Source organism: Eupeodes corollae, chromosome 3 (genome assembly GCF_945859685.1).
Source record: "Eupeodes corollae chromosome 3, idEupCoro1.1, whole genome shotgun sequence".
Lineage (NCBI taxonomy): Eukaryota > Metazoa > Arthropoda > Insecta > Diptera > Syrphidae > Eupeodes > Eupeodes corollae.
This window is the reverse complement of record NC_079149.1, coordinates 43,370,293-43,388,279: the sequence shown is the minus strand read 5'-3', so window position 1 is coordinate 43,388,279 and position 17,987 is coordinate 43,370,293. Positions and strand designations below refer to the sequence as shown.

At 32.8% G+C, this 17,987-nt stretch overlaps 2 protein-coding genes across 6 annotated transcripts in view; one reads left to right on the top strand and one right to left on the bottom strand.

Moving 5' to 3' along the window:
• Nucleotides 1-17,987, bottom strand: part of LOC129950155 (F-actin-uncapping protein LRRC16A) — a 171,972-nt gene that overhangs the window by 33,800 nt on the left and 120,185 nt on the right. The gene's annotated exons all lie outside the window — the stretch shown is intronic.
• On the top strand, nucleotides 466-1,125 carry LOC129950161 (uncharacterized). The gene is made up of 3 exons (XM_056062005.1): nucleotides 466-640; nucleotides 715-870; nucleotides 953-1,125. The coding sequence occupies exons 1-3, from the start codon at nucleotides 548-550 to the stop codon at nucleotides 1,028-1,030; spliced, it is 327 nt and encodes a 108-aa protein (XP_055917980.1). The 5' UTR covers nucleotides 466-547; the 3' UTR covers nucleotides 1,031-1,125.

Below are 17,987 nucleotides of genomic sequence, written 5' to 3'. Positions count from 1 at the left end.
ACTTTTGATTTTATATAAACCAGAGTAACTTATTTCAAAAGGCATATACTACTAGTCCATCAGTGTGATCATTACTTTTTTTTAAATCGTAAGTTTACTTTGTTTTGAAATATTTGTTTGTATAATGTTGCAAATTATCTTTAATCAAATAAGAAATATCATTTTTTGTTAAACTTAAAAAAAATACAAATTTGTATGTCAAGCTACTATAATCACCATAGTAATTTTTTTTAACGATACTATATCTGTCGGAAATCGTAAGCTTACTATCTTTAAATTGAGTTTGTTTTTAAAACACTTATGTGTCAATTTTATCAAAAATGATATTGAGTTCTTAGTACATTGAAATTAACAAAAAAATTAATCACATCTTTGAAAATGTTTTATTTTTTTTTGATAAGCTGTCATTATCTCTTTCTTTAAAAACTTTATTTTTCTTATAAATATGGAGTTGAAACCATTATCCATTTTATTCAGTACTAAATACTAACCGTGTTTAGTAAGTGATCAATAAATTCTTTTTTTAAGAACGAAGCAAATTATCATCATGATGAAAATATTCTTCTTGGCCTTCATTGGTATGTTGTCAATTTCCATGACATTTGCACAGGAAGCCACTTGTCTACCACGCGGAAGTGAGGTAATTAGAACTAAAAGTCCTTTTTTAATAATGTTTTGAAAATAACAACTGTGATTTTTTTTTTAATTAAATAGTGTCTTGGAGCGTCTTTAGGTTGCTGTAAGCCAACTACTTGCATGTTCTATGCTAACAGATGTGTTGGTGATGGACTAATTATTCCAGACGAACAGCCACCAAGACCTGCAGTTGAAGCACCAAAACCTGGAAATTGTTTAGCACGTGGAAGTGAAGTGAGTATTTTTTCGAAAAAGTGTTTCCTATTCATTAATAATAATAATAACTAATTTTGTGCAAATTATTTTAATTCCTTAGTGTCTTGGATCCAATTTGGAATGCTGTAAGGGAACAACTTGCATGTTCTATGCTAACAGATGTGTCTTAACAAATTAATAATTGTCAAGGTTAAATACAATAATTATTATACCATTATGCCGAAAAGTTTGAAGTTACCAGTTCTTGAATAAAAACCAGGGTGAAAATATAAATTATTCTTGTTAAATTATTATATCGTCAAAAAACGTTTTTAACCCACAGACGACTCCCTTAAAAAATTATATGCGGAATAAAAGTTGTTGAAAGTAAATCGAATGAAAAATAAAAAGTTTGGTTGAACTTGATATTGAACTTGGAACTTTCTGCATACAAATAAAAGACCAGAACTTTTATAGTAGGCGACTTCGATCGATAAAAATTTGTTCTGAAACAAAATAGAATGCAAAAGATGAGAGTGAAAAATAAATGTATATTTTTCTGACTTTTGCAAACAATACTGTCAAAAATGCTTAAGAGCAACGGAGGATTTAACTTACAAAAAATTGTTTTATCTTTTAGAGTTGCCTCGACATAATTAGAACTTTTATAATTTTTGTGATGAAAATGTGGTAAAGTGCAAGGAGATATAAAAGTGTTCAGCAAATATATTTTTTGCATTTAAAATTGGTGATATTTTCAGGATTCTTTAAAACAACGTACGTAGTTCGCACAATCAGGTGACGAAGAAGATATGGGCGAAATCTCAAGTGCAATCTTTAAAGATAAAATCAAATTAATTTTGTATCACAACCCAAAATTACTGAAGTCTTAATGTTGCTTTTGGCGTATCGCTGATGTCTTCTGATTGTTCGTAGTATATAAATTGACTTAGGATTGTTAACATATTTTAGCTCCAGTCATTTTCTATTTATTTTGTTTCTAGTTTATTCTGAAAAGGATCCATCTTCTTCGTTTAATTTTTTTAACTCAATCTTGCAAAAGCGCATCAATACATTTTCTTCTTTTTCCATTAAGAAAAATAAAAACAAGTTTTTAAAGCCTTGGATAAGCCATTGCCTTCTTAAGCAGATAAAAAATAAAAACAAAGTTGGTACTAAGCTGAAAAAACACCCAAATATTCGAAAGGCTTGTTTTGCCTTTATCAACGATATTTTAGGAAAGAAAATGAACTATAACGCAAAAGGAACTATTGATTCAGAAGATATTTCACCATGCAATTCAAAATATATCTCAAACAAATTCAATAAATATTTTACGGGACTCTCTGAAAAATTAAAGCAGTCTTTTGATTTGTATGCTGAGTGCAACTGATTTACAATTACAACCTAACAGCTTTGCTTTCGATGCTATTTGCTCTTTTGAAACGCATGCAATTATTTTATCATTAGAAAACGAAAACTCTTGTACTTCAGATGGAATATCTAGTAACTTATTCAAAAAAATGCTTTATCAGATGAATTAAGTTATATATTTAACTTAAGTGTTGAACAAGGTTGTTTTCCTCAATAATTTAAATGTGCGGAGGTAATTCCTCTTCATAAAAAACAAGATAGAACAAATATTTCAAACTATAGACCCATTTCTCTTCTTCCTTCCTTTTCAAGAATTTTCGAAAAACTAATGAAAAAAAGAATTACTTCTTTCTTAAATAAAAACTGTTTTTTTTTTTAGCGAAAATCAATTTGGACTTCGGTCTGGAAAGTCACCCGAAGACGCAATTCTTCGACTTTGCAGTCAACTCTATGGCAGCTTGATTCATAATATACCAACTCTTTTTATTGATATGACTAAAGCGTTTCATATGGTTGACCATGATTTACTGCTAAGTAAATTATTTAATGTAGGATTTAGAGGAGTCATATTTAAAAGAAAGAGTTCAAAAAGTAGTAGTTATTGGTGTTATAAGTGAAGCTCGATATCTAAAATCTGGAGTACCTCAGGGCTCCATACTCGGCCCTTTATTTTTTCTGGTTTACATTAACTCTCTCTTTAGTTTGCAGTTGAATGGTCTTCCTACGGTTTTTGCGGATGATATATCGTTTACCTACCAGTTCTCTGTTCATAAGTTAATTCTTAGTGAAAAAAACTAAAATAATGTCATTCAAAACTTCTAATCATAAGCTTTGCAATTACAATTTAAAATTCATGGGTCAAATTATAGACAATTCACCTTTCTTTACATAGTTGTGGTAGACGTAATTTTCAAGCAGCTGGTTCTTGTTCCGGTTCTTGTTTAAAAATTAATTTAGTGCACAATTTTAAATATCTAGGAGTTTCAAGTGATTTTAATCTTAAGTGGAAGATCATATTTTCAATATAAAAAATTATTTATTATTTATTACGGTCTTGCACACTCCAAAATACAATATGGTTTATCTAGCTGGGTGGTTTATATGCTACTACTTTAAAACCATTGTTGATTGCTCAAAAACATCTTATTAGAATCATTTGCAACAAAATCGATTAACTAAAAAGTGACCCTTATTCAAAGATTTGGGAATTCTACCTTTGAGACACCTTTACATTTTTAAAGTACTGAACGAATTTTTCAAGCAAAGTAGGAACTCGCAGTTACACAATCTACGCATAAATAATATGCATCTTGTCAATATTCCCACTGTTCATACTCGTAACTAACTTTTATACTCTCAACATCTATCAGACTTCTCAAAATTTAAATAATTTCTTTTCTGAAAAAAGTAAAAGACTGGCTTTTTACAATTGACTTAAATTGTATAGATAATATTTGTTAAAGAAACTTTGATGTATAATATTTCTATTTATTATATTTCTTTTTCTTTTAACTTTTATGAATATGTTCTAATTCTAATTCGTTTTCTATTTTGTAGTATGTAATATTTGAGATAAAAAAACGTATTATTATTATTATTTTTAGTTTTTAGTTTATGTAAATTTTAATTCGCTATGTATCGTTCAACACTAGCTTTAAAGCTAGAGGATAGCTTCAAAGCTAAAGGATGATAACTATTATCTATTCTTTATTTATTGTACAAATTTTATTAACTAGTTGTAAAATGAAAATGAATGAATAAATAAAATATAATTCTACTTCTAATTCTAATTTCCTTATTTAAAAAAAATATGTGAAATATATTAAATGCTTCTGATAGTGCCTCCAATTTTCATGGAAAAAGCCCATAAGGAAATATACGATAGTAAACCGACAGTTAGATCACATTTGGAGTGTTTATATTTTAATGGCAAAAATCAGAGGTGCATTTTTATTCTCAAAACTCATAAACGAATAATTTAATCGGTGCTAAAATAGAATTTCAATTTTTTTTTCTAAGATTAAAAAAATCAAATTTCATATAATGTATGTATAATTTGGAAATAAGTTGTTAATATACTCTTAAAACACACTGTGTTGAAAAATTAAAGGAAGAAAACAAATTTAGGTTTGTTAAAGATTGTTTTATCTCAGTGAAAATGGTTGCATGTAGGTTTTAAGATATTTTGAAAACAAGAATCAGAACGATATATTCTATGTAATTTCAGGAAGTGGCCTTTTTTCAAATTCATGTTATGGGAAAAAACATTTTTTAATTATAATCGCAAAAAGATTTAATTTTTCAACACTGTCCTTAGATTTTCTAATCCTCTTTGATTTAAAATTTAATATCTCAGAATAAATGGTCACCTCAAATAATTGAACATCATAAAGCCTTTTTTTACTTAAAAAAATCAAGCCGTTAAAGAAACATCATGTGCATACCGATCATAATGTCTGTTTTCAAAACTAGAAACTCAAAAACTCAATTTACACTTAAATAGATTATTTCCAAAACTCAAGTAAAAATCAATAAGATACAAAAATAAGACAGTGTTTTTAAATATAACTTTTTTGATTTCAATTTTTCAATTAATTTTACGAAAATCTCATATTTCCAACTAAGTCCTTTTCTACCTGAAATACAAGAACTTTAACTTATTGTTAATATTCAAACTGTGATTAGTAATTAGATCTTAACTTTTCGTCAATTTTATGTTCAGGCTGATAAAGATATTTAACAAAAAATACCTTGACAAATTCATAAGCTTTGATATTTAAACATTTTGTTTCTTTTTATTTAGAGAAGTATTTTGTTTCGGTAACTTTTATATTGTTGACCAGTGTAATCTAAATCTTGTAATTGATCTTCTATTTTTATTTTCTAACTCAATATTTAGTAAATTTCTCTTTCATATATATTATTATTATTAATATGAAACTAATTTTAAAAGCTCTTGGTAATCAAAATTAAGAGGAAATGCCACACAAACAAATTTTAATAGTTTAAACAAGCTTTCATTTTTTTAATGTGCACTTTTTCAGTGTCAACATTTAAAAGCATCAAGTTTGAAAAATAAGATTATTTTGAACTTGTGTTATTAACCGTATAAATGTTTTTTTTTAATAAGTCAGCAGATATGATATAATTTTGTATGAACAAGTGATAATAATTATTGCAATGTGGTAGTAGAAAATATAAAATTTTACCAGTTACTCAGTGAACTTGACTTTCTAAGCCTAAGCTCATTTAGAATCAAATTTACTTTACCTTTAGAAGCATTGTGCAGTATTTTCACTTTACAAACTTATACTTGCAACGGATATTTTTGTTTAAAATGTCTAAAGTACTATATGTGGCACTTTTTGCCCTCATAACTATTTTGGCTATCCAAAAGAGTGAAGCTTATCAAAATTCTGGAAGTTGCGGAAGACATGGTGATCCTGCAAGTTCGAAATCATTTGTGTATTCAACAAAGTAAATTATTAAAAATTCTTTTATAATAATATTTTTAGTGTGTTTCTTCGAGTGAATGCTGTGCAAATATAAAATGTCATAAATATGCAAATAGATGCCAAGTTCAGATAACTGAGGAAGAGTTGATGCATCAACGTGAAAAAATTCTTGGCAGAGGCACAGGAATTGAAAATTAACCATTTTGGACCATGCACTGAATTGATATCTGTCTCAAGCTGAAGAAACAACAATTGAACATTTGTTTGGCACTTTTTCGTTAGATACCCTCGAGGTGGGAAAACAAAATATTGGCAATAGTAAATTTATAAACTTATCTTTTAAATTTATAAAATCAAATAAATAATGTTATTAAAATGATATGTATTGTTTATTTCTAGTAAAAAGCATAAAATACAATTTGGTGTAGGAAGTTTTTTTTTTTGTGAATCGGTTTAAGAATTTTTGAATCAAATGAAAGTATTATTACACCTGCATTTATTTTTTCGTCACTAAGCTGACTGATAGAACTCGTTGGTCTAAACAAATTAAGGCAGTGTCTTGGCTGGGATATTAAAAAACTTAAATATAGATAAATAACCATAACATTGTTAGATATTAGCAATCGTTTTTTTTTTTAAACATGTCACTTCAATATTTATCTAGAATGAATGAATGCTTCTGTGTTTTGTTTTTATTTATTTGTTAAAATATTTCTGTTTTATGTTTACAGTAGTGGCAACGAATGCAAATATTATTGTGCCAACAAAATTAATTTTAGAATAATCAATAAAATATTCATTTATTTTTAAAATAACCGCATTCACAAAGCAAAACTAAATTTCAGAGTTTTTAATCCAGTAAAAAACAGAAACTAAGCATTTGGCCATTTTTACCTTTACATTCGTCAAAATGACATTACAATGAAGAAGTCGTAAAAAGTGGGTTCGACGATTAATTTCATATGTCTGTTCTCGCTCCTACTTTCTTAACCATCGGGTCGATTAGGTTCAAACTTGAAAGTTAAGATTTTAAGCAGATTCGTGTTGGCATTTTTTAGAGCGCAAATAACAATTCAAATACACATACAAATTTCGAATTTTCTCAACTTGGCTTCTTTCAATTTCAAGAGAATATAATTTATGGCTCCAAAAGGGTATCATGAAATCCCAAAGACCCGTTATTTTACTTAAAAATTTAAAATGTTTGAACAAATTTAATTTTAAAACGTGTGTTTTAAGTATACCAAAAATATTCATCATAAACAAAAATTAAAAAAGTTAAATTAAATAAAAAATCAACCTTTTTTATAATAAGCACACACTCAATGACTCAATGGGATATTGCTACCCTACATTCCACATTCGCGAAGTACGGCTAAAGAACGAATCTCTGTCTTTGACAGTACGGCCGAAGTTGTAATCGAGGGTATACTGATGAGAATTCCTAGAAGCGCGAGTATTACGGTTGAACAGTTTAAGGGGAGGAATGCAGCTGGCTATTTCACTAGAGCATAAACCGTTAAAATAACGGTAAAAAAGATTCAGACAAGAGACCTTACGACGATGTTCAAGCGAAGTAAATTAACTTATGATGATATTATCATCTATCAATTTAAATGCTCTACGTTCAATACTATCCAAGAAGCTTAAGTAAGTTGCAGGTGCACCAGCCCAGATATGGGAGTTATACTCAAGCTTTGGACGTATATAAGCCTTGTAGATAACAGCCAGATCAGAAGGGGTGAAATATTTCTTGCATCGCCTAAGAAAACCCAAAAACTTTGCGGAATTTTTGGCGACATCGCGTATGTGATCGCTCCACAAGTGGTGGTTGGCGACACACATACCGAGAATATCGAGATGTTCAGTCTATCTCGCTTTAACGATACAAAACAAGATTGGATTAGAAGTTGCAGACAGCAGATCATAAATCAAAATTAGAAATAGTGTTGGAGTGAGAACAGAGCCCTGGGGCACACCAGCATTTATTTTGCGGTTTTCAGACTTGAATCCTTCCAATACAAGTTGTATTGAACGATTCGAAAGGTATTTACTAATCCAATGAAGGAGGGATTAATGAAAACCGAAAGCACACATTTTCGATAAGAGAGCTTGATGCCAAACTCTATGAAAAGCCTTTGAAATATCAAGTGCAATAATCTTAATTTCTCCAAAGCGATGTAAAGATTTGCTCCACTGTTCGGTGAGATGAACCATGACATCACCAGTGGTCCTATTGCTACGAAAGCCGTACTGACGGTCGTTAAGAAGCTTTCGATCTTCAAGATATTTATTGAGCTGATAATAATAATCAGCGTTTCCATGACCTTGGAAAGAAGGGTAGTAAGTCCAATCGGTCGGTAATTATTGGCTGAGGAAGATTCGCCTTTTTTTGGGAATGGGCTGGACAAATGCGGTTTTCCATCCTCTCGGAACGAGACCTGAGGAGTAGAACAGATGAAAAAGCTTCCGCAGTGGTTTAGCCAGCGTTGAAGAGCACCTCTTAAGGACCAGCGGATTTATGTCTGTTTAGATCTCTAGGGACTCTTTCCACAGTACGAAAAAAGATCGGTCACAGCATAGAATCATTTACTCACTCAAGTACAGGCGGAGTCATAACTCTCACTGGCAGCGTAGAATTGGCGGCAAACTGCCTAGCAAAGAGATTAGCTTTCTCTAAAGGGCTAACAAAAGGAGTGTCATTGACAACGAGTGTAGGAACCGATGAAAAGGAAGAATTCCTCATATTTTTTCACAAATGATATAAGTAGACTTTATTTTTTTCAGGAAGAAATAAAAATTACATACAAATAAGGGTTTGCCATTATGTATTAAACATTATTTCTGGAAAGTGGCCGACGCATGCGTCCACATCAAGCCACCTTGCTGGAATGATTTCAAGACGAGAGGCCCAATTTTCGACAACTCCTTGAAGCATTTCGGGCCGTATGTCAGAAATAACCTGCCGAGTTGTCAATCGTCTCGATATTATCTGTACCCAAGCGCTTTTACATAAGCTCACATAAGAAGTCCGGTCCACGACGCGCTCACAAAAATTTCACTTCAATTCCACTATGAAATGGCAAACAAAACTGAGTTGTGATAACTCCGAAAAAAAAGTGGTCAAATTGAAGTCCACACATCTTAAAAAACACTTTTTGCATACAGAGAGCGAGTTTGTGCCACCCAACCGTCTAATTTATTTAAATCGCTTTCACATGAAGAAACTCATAAAGTGTTTCCAATAAGAGGTTTCATTTTTAATAGCCTTGTTTCATTATTCATTACATTGAAATGGAAACCATTTTGGATGAAGTAATATTGCCTTATTTATTAATAGCTTTGGAAGAGTTCCTCAAAAGGATCTCATCTATTCATGTTCGAAAATACATAAATTGAAATTTGATATGGTTATAAATGAACATACAAAAAAATAAACAACTTAAACGAGGTGATATAAAGCCCATTAAGAAGCTTTATTTACTTGCTTTAACTTTCATCCCTATTTCGTATATATTTTCGCAAAAACTTCTCCTGTTGGAAAGTTTCAAAAACTAAGTCTTTCTTAATATAGGTAGAAACTAAAAAAGTTTATCGGTTTCTAACTTCTTTAAATTACATCCTTTGTTTAAGTTGTTCTTGTAGTTTGCCTCCCCTAAAACTCTACAATATCGGTCTTGGTATGATATTACTTTTCTATTCAATGATAAGCTTGATGACAATGTGAATAAAAGTAATTCAATATGCGCTTGTCCCGCATCTTGTCTGGTTTTGATATATTAGTAATCCCCTATTCACACGATATGCTCGTCCCTAAAGGATTAAGCAAAAGAACACACATTTTATAAACACATTTGCTTCTTCTCTTTGATTACTTTTACGAGTATATTCAAAGGTAGGTGGTAGGTAAGTATAGGGATTTGCTCTGCTCACCGTTACCATCAGGACGAAGTGAGGTAATGTGGCATTGAATTCGATTTCTATGCCTTGTCCTTCATCCTGTTGTTTGTTCGAATGTGTTGGTTTGTTGATTTTGCTTTCTTTTAGCTAAAAGTGTTCTATTCCCAGTCTTAGGAAGTTTTCATTTTTACTTTTTCAAAAGTTAGTTAATTTGATGACAAAACATTCGAGTACATGCTAAAGTAGCCCTCAAGGGAATAATTGGCGGTATTGATACAGTGACACTTGAGCTTGTACAGTGAGCAACCCCTTTTTTGTAATCGTTACATTTGCAACAGGGCAGGGAAAAAAGTCCCCTCTTGGTTATACAAATATTTTTTTGTTACTTGGTCATCACTTGCATCAGTGAATAATTCAAATAAAAGGGCGGCGCAGCGCGTCGTGACCGGAGTGGCACCACTTGTTGATACTGCGTGTGCGGTAAAAAATAAAAATTGAGTTCATTGTCCTCTGAAAAGTAGCGTGTTGGAATTTTGTGTGTCTTACCCATATTATTTTAATAATTGTGTCAGACTTTTGATTCATATACCCTAGTATAATTATATCAAGATTAATTACCATGTAGTTAGTTCTGGACTCAAAATAAATGAATATAGAGTTTTGATATTAAACCGAATAGTTGAGTAATCAACAAATGCGATGACTAAATAACAGTTTTGAGTTCAAAAATAAAAGGAAAAACAATCTTGAAATACAACTTTTTGATAGTTTTAACACATATTTTTAAAAACAAAGAAAGTGAACTTTATTACTGTAGGGACTATTTTGCACAACATGGCTCAAACCTATGTGTTAAGAGTACTTCAAGTTATTTTTAAACCTTATGTTTCAAACTTTGAACATTGATTTAAAGCTTTAACTACAATATCACGTAGAAATAAAATTGATAAAAAAGTTTCACTTTCATAATTTTTGCCAACACTTTATCCATGAGCGCAATAAAAACAAGCCCTTGTATAGTTTTTGAGTGAGTGTTGCTTTTTTTCAAACTTTTCTTTGTTATTATTATTTATTTGAAAAAAAGATAGACAGACAGACACTGATGACTGGGTGCAAGCATAACATAATGTATAACACCATTTGAATATTAATATTTTAAAAAACCAACGCGCGGCGAAACGTGACAAAGCATTTTCAAAGTGAATGAAAAATGAAATACAAACAAAAAAGTCGAACGTGACTTATTTTATTTTAATAATCCTGCCAATTAAATTGTTATGTTAGATTTTTTTTTTTATTTTGTTTATAGATTTTTAATTGATACCAAAAAGTATGTGAGGTAGGGCAAACCTTTTTTTCTGCTGGGATAGTATTTTCCTTCTGGTATTGTTATGGGTTTAGCACGTGAGTAATAATGTACTATTAATAGTTTTTTCTTTTGTTGTTCTTTTAATTAAAACCGAATTATAAATACAATGAAAATTAATTTATGTTTTTTTTTTAAATATTATTGAATAGGCAATTATTTGCAGTATTTTTTGTTCTTGTTTTGCGGAAGTTAATATAAACAATTCTGCAAAATCCGGTATAGGCTAGGTGGTAATAATATCAAACGAAAATACTTAACATGGGTGGTCTTTGAACAAAGGTTTCCGAATGGTTGAAATATACAAATTCATATAGGATGTATGCAGAGAAAGGAAATATACATGTACTTATGTGGATATAAATATTTTTTTATATTATAGTAAATATTTCTAAACATGTGGCGTGAGGGTTTGAGGACTATTCTCGCCTGTGACACCTAAACATTCTTTCTTTTGCGAGGAATTGATAATTATTCTTGCCATGAAAAAGTGCATAGAAACTACAGGTTTCCACCATTCCTGATACTAATCACACACAAAAATATTTAAGAGTTGTAAGTCATTAGGCCCTTTTTCTTTACATTGTTGCATTGTTCTTATTTTTAATTACCAATCGTTTATTATTGACACTTTAGAAAACTGATCAAGTACAATCACAAATTTAAAAGATAAAAACTTTTCTAAATTTAATTATGATGGAAAAGTTTTTAAAATCTTTATTACCCAAAATAAATGAGCAAAAATTGCAATACTTAAAAAATTACGTATACGACTAGGTGTACTGAAGCTTTTGATATTTGTTCTGTAATTGCTTGCAATTCGTATCAGTGTAATATTGAATATTTGTGTAAGTTTTAGTACGTATGATAGGACAAGAAAGTAAAAAAACCTAACTTTAAATGTATTTAAGTACTTGCATGTTAGTTTAAAAAAAGGGTTTTCCGATAAGAAGTTTCATTTTGAATAGCCCGCTTTTTGGGTAGATGGTACTTTTCAGGATGTCATCTTTAGATATTTGACTAGTAAGAACTATTAAAATCGATTCAAAACACGTTTTGAAAAAGTATTGAAATTGTAAAAATTTACTGCAAAAATGTTTAAGATTTTTCATTTCGAAAACCAAATCGTTTTTAGGCGGCGTGAAGTACATTTTGGTCTCTCGCCGGCAATAGCTAATAGTGAGATTTGGGATTTGGATTGTCCGTAGTGCTGACGAGACCCCAGGTTTACCTTTAGAGGTAGGTATCCCACAAACAATATTTCATTGTATCTTTTATAAGGGCCACCAGAAACATCGTATATTCGCTGATTGGGTACTTAAAATGCATCAAAATGATCTCGATTTTCATGTTCACTTCAAAGGCTAAGTAATAAACAGAAATGTCGAATTTCGTTCTCGCAAAATCTAAGAATGTTGGTTACGAAGGTTTTGTGTGTGATTGAACCTTACTTATTCCAAAATAAAAAATAAGACTCATGCAGCTGTGAACGATGAATGTGGTTAAATGCTGCAACTGAAGCATAGGTGTCTTAAATCGTTTTCCAATGTCAATGCCATATTTTCCTTATTTCAACAAAACAAACATCAATAGAATTCTTTGAAGATATACTGTTTTTTTTAATATAAAAATGAAACCTTTTATTGGAAAACCGTGTATATTTTTAAATGCGCTTATAAAACAGGAAGAATATTTAAAGGATTTCAAATCATTACCAAAAATACCAAATACGTGAACAATGTTGCGAAAGAACTGGCAAATTGTAAGAACTCGAAAGCTTTCTGGAACAATGTTCGTGAGCTGGTTGGTCGTGATAGAAGCATGGTGACTACGCTCGAAGTTGAGACACTAGCAGCCCATTTGAAAAATCGTTTGTCGGCTGAGAATCACCATCTGCGAACTGGACGGATAATCCTATTGGTCAACCTGACCTTGAAACTACTCTGAGTAAAATGAAAAAATAATGAGGCTCCAGGCATGGATGGCATTCCGATTGAATTCTACAAGAATAGTACGGAACCCTTCATAAATTATCTTTTGGCATATTTCAACAACCTTTATGGAAATTCTTTTGTTCCAAACAATTTCAAGAAAGCGGTTATATTCGCAAACTCCAAAAAAGGAGATACCAATCCGCCAGAGAACTATAGAGGAATTTCGATTCTCAACTCGCTAAGAAAGATTGTAACTTCAATTCTTTATGAAAGGTTGACGGAATAGATTGAGAACAACAACCGACTCACCACGTTCCAGGCAGGATTTCGATCTGGTTTTTCAACGCAAGACGATATATTCGCTCTGACGAGTATTGCCGGGAAGTCGATTGAGCAGAAAAAGAAATTCTATGCCTGTTTTATGGATTTTAAAGCAGCCTTTGGCAAGATTAATAGAAATGCCTTGATGTACAAATTGTCATCCTTAGGAATTTCATGTAAATTCTTAATGTTTTATGTTTTCTTGCCATCTACAGCATCAGTGTGGGACGGAACTTAATTCTGTGAATGGTTTGAAACAACAGTAGGTGTCCCCCAAGGGTGTATATTAAGCCCGATATTATTTGCCTTGTTTATTAATGAAATTTGTGATGTACTTACGGGTGGAATTCTTTTTGCCGGTATACAAATCAAAGTTTTGCTCTACGCCGGCAATTTAGTTTTACTGGCTGACAATCCATCTACCCTTCAGCTGCAAATCAACAAACTCAATATATTTTGTGAACTCTGGAGTCTCTGCGTCAATACTAACAAAACAAAAATAATGATTTTTGAATCGCGTCAGAGAAGAACCCTCGCAGAAGAAAACTGGTCCCTAATGAACTCGTCTATTGAGGTCGTTCATTTTTTCAAATATCTTGGAGTTTTGTTGTTTTACAGTGTTAATGTTTCGAAACACGTGAAAGAAAAAAGCAAAAAACTGGAGGAGTTGAAGCCACCAAAACTGGTTCTCCTGCCTCTATCTCTTGGGTCCCTATCGGACACAGTACTACTGAACCGAAGGCACTAGGCTCTGTCCAGTGTGAGGATGTCTCGACTGTAAAGGAGTCGCCTATCTACAGTTTTACGGCTGACGTGGTAGATTAGCGGAATTGTCTTCCTATCATGCATCAGCCCTCGATTGTCTAAATAGAGACAACCTTCGGGGGGAATGTTGCCACTTAAACGTGCACTTTCGTAGTACTTATTGTTGGGGTAGTCAGTTCCAAAAATTAAGCTGTTAGTCGACGACATCGCTCTCACAATGTAACCTCTACCAAGCTTCAGCAAGAAATTATCTATTCTGTTTATGTTTGCTCTGTTGCATAGAACCTGGTTGGAATAGTAATGTTTGTACTCCGACTCTGGTGTTCTATTTAGTCCTAGGCAACGTTACAGACATTGTCTCTTAAACATCCGAATCTTTTCCATTTGAGATGGGGCAACTTTGAACCATACCGAGTACCCAAACGGCTGCTAAAAAACAACCGTTTTGTCAGGGCAAAGGCTCCCCTAGCTCTGGTTACTCATATGTCTGTCGAAATAAAAGTACTGATCCAACCAGATGCCAAGGTATTTTACTACACTTTTATTCTTTCGCGTATCCCTTGAGGCTCCATACAGCGGAGTCCTTTTTTGAATGTTGATTTTCAACTTCCAGTCATCGCAATATTGCTGAATCTTTTCGAAGTCACCCTGCAAAAGTGTCTTGATAACCTCAATTTTTGGGGACGTTCTGTACGCAATTAGGTCGTCAGCGTAAGCTATTGCCTGAGTCAGACTTGCTATCAGATCACTGGTGTAAATGCTGAATAAGATCGGCGAGTTAACCGCCGCTCCCTGTTGAAGACCATTTTTAATGTACAAAATTTTGGTAGATGTTACATGTTTTGACAATAAACCGTCTACGATTAAGCATGTCATAAAGCATATACAAAAGTGGTTTACTTATGTCAAGTCTGTTTAACTTTAAATACAGACCCTCTAACTATACGGTGTCGAAGGCCTTCTCCAAGTCAACCAGATAAGCACCCATACATTGTCTTGTAGGTTTGTTCCACTGGATATCAATAAATATAAAAGCCGAACTGATTATCCGGAATTATTTGTTGTTTTTAGCCCACTTGGACAGAGTTCTATTTATATCCTTCTCAAATACTTTTCTGATACTTGGCAGCAGGATTATCGACCGGAGATTCGCCGGATTGGAGTTGTCCTTACCCATTGCTGTTTTCCAACGTACCGGGTAATATGTATTATTCAGAACGTTGTTAAACAGAGTGGTATAAATGTCCACAGGTAAATGTCGTAGTACAATGTTGGATATATCATCGACACCTGCTGACTTCTTTTTCTTTAATAAAGATATGCTGAAGCTCTATCTTCAAGACTAATAGGGTATTAGTCCCGTTTGGCGATGATGGCATTTGCCAAGTTTTCGTCATTGAACCTGGTAAAACCGATTTTCTTAGATCGTCACTGCCTTATGTCGTTACGCAGGTAGAAGTGGTGCTGGAGGGCTCTATTCTCCAGGTCGTGATTAAGGCGAATGCTAGGATTCACCTTGTACACTTGCTGGAAAGCAGCCCCCACAGCCTCTGCTTTCTCCTGCGGATCTTCGACAACAAAGCAGTTTTCGTCCAAGACGGCGCGGCGCGCGTCTCCTGGATCTATTCCTGCTGTCAGAAGTACGTCTAACTCTCTGTGCTCCTCTGAAGCTTAATACAAGGAAGGTCGTTTTGATCATTTCTCCTAAAGATCTTGTTAATTTGCGGAAACATACTCGGGTCACTAGAACTGTAATTATCAAAATCAAATGGGGTGGCGCAACAGTCCGTTGTGAACCAGGGCCTAGTGACTTACAACTCTCAACCATTCCTGTGTGCGAGTACTGTTGTCAGGAATGGAAGGGACCGATACACCGTAAATAAGGACCAATGACACCCCACGCCGATGATAACATCCAATCTTTGAAAAGGCTTCGTTTCACTAACCTAACCTCGGGCGTACAGAGATTTGTTCTTTAGCCGTACTAAGCCAATGTGAAATGCTTAATAGGGGTATCAAAACTATCCTTGAGTATGAGCTTATTAATAAATATTTCTCTATCGCACTTTGTAGAACCTCAGGAAATGTTAGTAAAAACCTTAACCACTGTGAACAAAGTAGCATTTCATCCAACATTTCAAAACTAACATTCACATCTTCAGTTCTTAACAATAAATATGAAAACTGTTCTAGAACTAGGGTCTGAGAAAATTGTAGGACAATTTTATTTGTTGTTTCTACGTAGCTATTTTTATTCTTCTTTTCAGTTTTCTTCATAATTGCATGCGTGTTTGAAGAATACAAAAATTCCAAGTCAAATTTATTGAACTCTATGACAGCATTACGTTTGTGCGAATCATTCTAACTTACTCCAAACCATCATGATCTTCTTCATGCATTATTCCAGTCTTATTTCAATGTAGTCTTAGGTCAACCTAAAGTTATCGAAGCGAGCAAGGTCAGCAGAAAAAACTTTTTGCGATGGCATCATATAAGGCGCTTATGAACAGTTAATTAAGTACCCAACCCATTTTTTATTTGGAGTGCACAATATTTTTAAAGAACTATACTTCGTCTTTTGCCTTGTTCTATAAACTGAACGACTATTAGTACATTAAGTGAAAGCGCTTCTTTGTCGTTAAGTCAATTAGATTTTAATGCTCAGTGAGTTCTTCGAATGAAGAAACATGGTACAAAAGTGTTTTTTGTTTTGTTTTTGCTGACGAACTCTCGAAGCTCTCTTGGATAAAACAAAATACATAAACATGGACACCCCCGACTTTTAAAGTGGGGCCGTATAAAAAAAGTTGACGATAAACAAAAACAAAACAAAACGAACTAAAAAAGTGAAATGACTGAGCAGAAAAGTGAGACTTTTTTCTACGACTATGATGAAATCTGCTACGGCTTCGGATACTACAATGCAAGCTGAATGAATTTTATATCACCCGAGTTGAGATGAGACCCGACTCATACCAAGCAATTGATATGATGTTGTCCAATGTCCAGGGCCATAGGTAGGTATAACTAAATGCATATACAGTACATTATAAAGCGGGACAGTATCTTGTTACTAGGTTATGTCATCTACATAATATTGAAGAAACACCAACTACATAGATACATATAGGGGAATGTCCCGAGTCCCGCTCTGGTGAACATACTGAACACTGAACATCATTAACCGTAAAGCATGACTTGACTATATAGATTCAGAAATTAAATATGAAATTCTTTCAGTTTGTGATAGATCAAACAGTGTTGGAACTTGAAAGAGGCCAATGAATAATTTTCAATTTTATATGAGTACACCACCAGCTATATCGCATATTGTAAAGTGAGGAAAAAGGAAGAAGGGATTGAATCCGAAATATGATGACGATGAGGGTGTGCGATTTATGAGTACACTTCGGTCTCTAGTGTGGCGCAGTAGCGAAAAAGATAAATATTACTCGCTTTTATTTCTATGCGTTTTATATCACTTTTTTTATGTAGAGCACTTGTACTCATAGATATGCACACACAGATAAAGATACGAATAATGTTTTGTTATTTGATTAATGAATTACTCAAACTTATATTGCACTTGCTATGGATAGATGTATTTTTTGTAAAGAAATAACCACCATGTTATTGGTGTTTTTATGGAGGAAAACAGATTCAGGAAATCAGCGATGCGCAACGTACTCGCAATCGTACTAAAAGTACTCATAAACAGTCAGCTATTCAGAGACTATTGCACAGAATATTGTTATTTTATTACAATTTTCTTATACATATGTACATACGAGTGTGTTTAAAAGTTTTTTCTTTTGTGGAATATAATTTAGAAAATTATGATTTATTGGGCGCATGAAAACGCAGACAGCATGAAGAAAAACAAACATATAAAAGGCAACACGCTTTTCGAGAATTGGAATTAGCTGTCATGGAGTATATTAAGGATGCCCTCGAAGTTAACTAAAGAAGAAAATGAGGGTTCAAGAACTTTTTTAAGTTGGTATCAGGGGTGTATTTAAGGATTTTGCGCCCTGGGCTGAT

Bases quoted from the DNA above. Each gene is read 5' to 3' on its own strand.
- LOC129950161 (XM_056062005.1), top strand. From the start codon at position 548: ATGATGAAAATATTCTTCTTGGCCTTCATTGGTATGTTGTCAATTTCC. The intron at 641-714 runs GTAATTAGAACT...TTAATTAAATAG, and splicing joins GTCTACCACGCGGAAGTGAG to TGTCTTGGAGCGTCTTTAGG. The intron at 871-952 runs GTGAGTATTTTT...TTAATTCCTTAG, and splicing joins GTTTAGCACGTGGAAGTGAA to TGTCTTGGATCCAATTTGGA.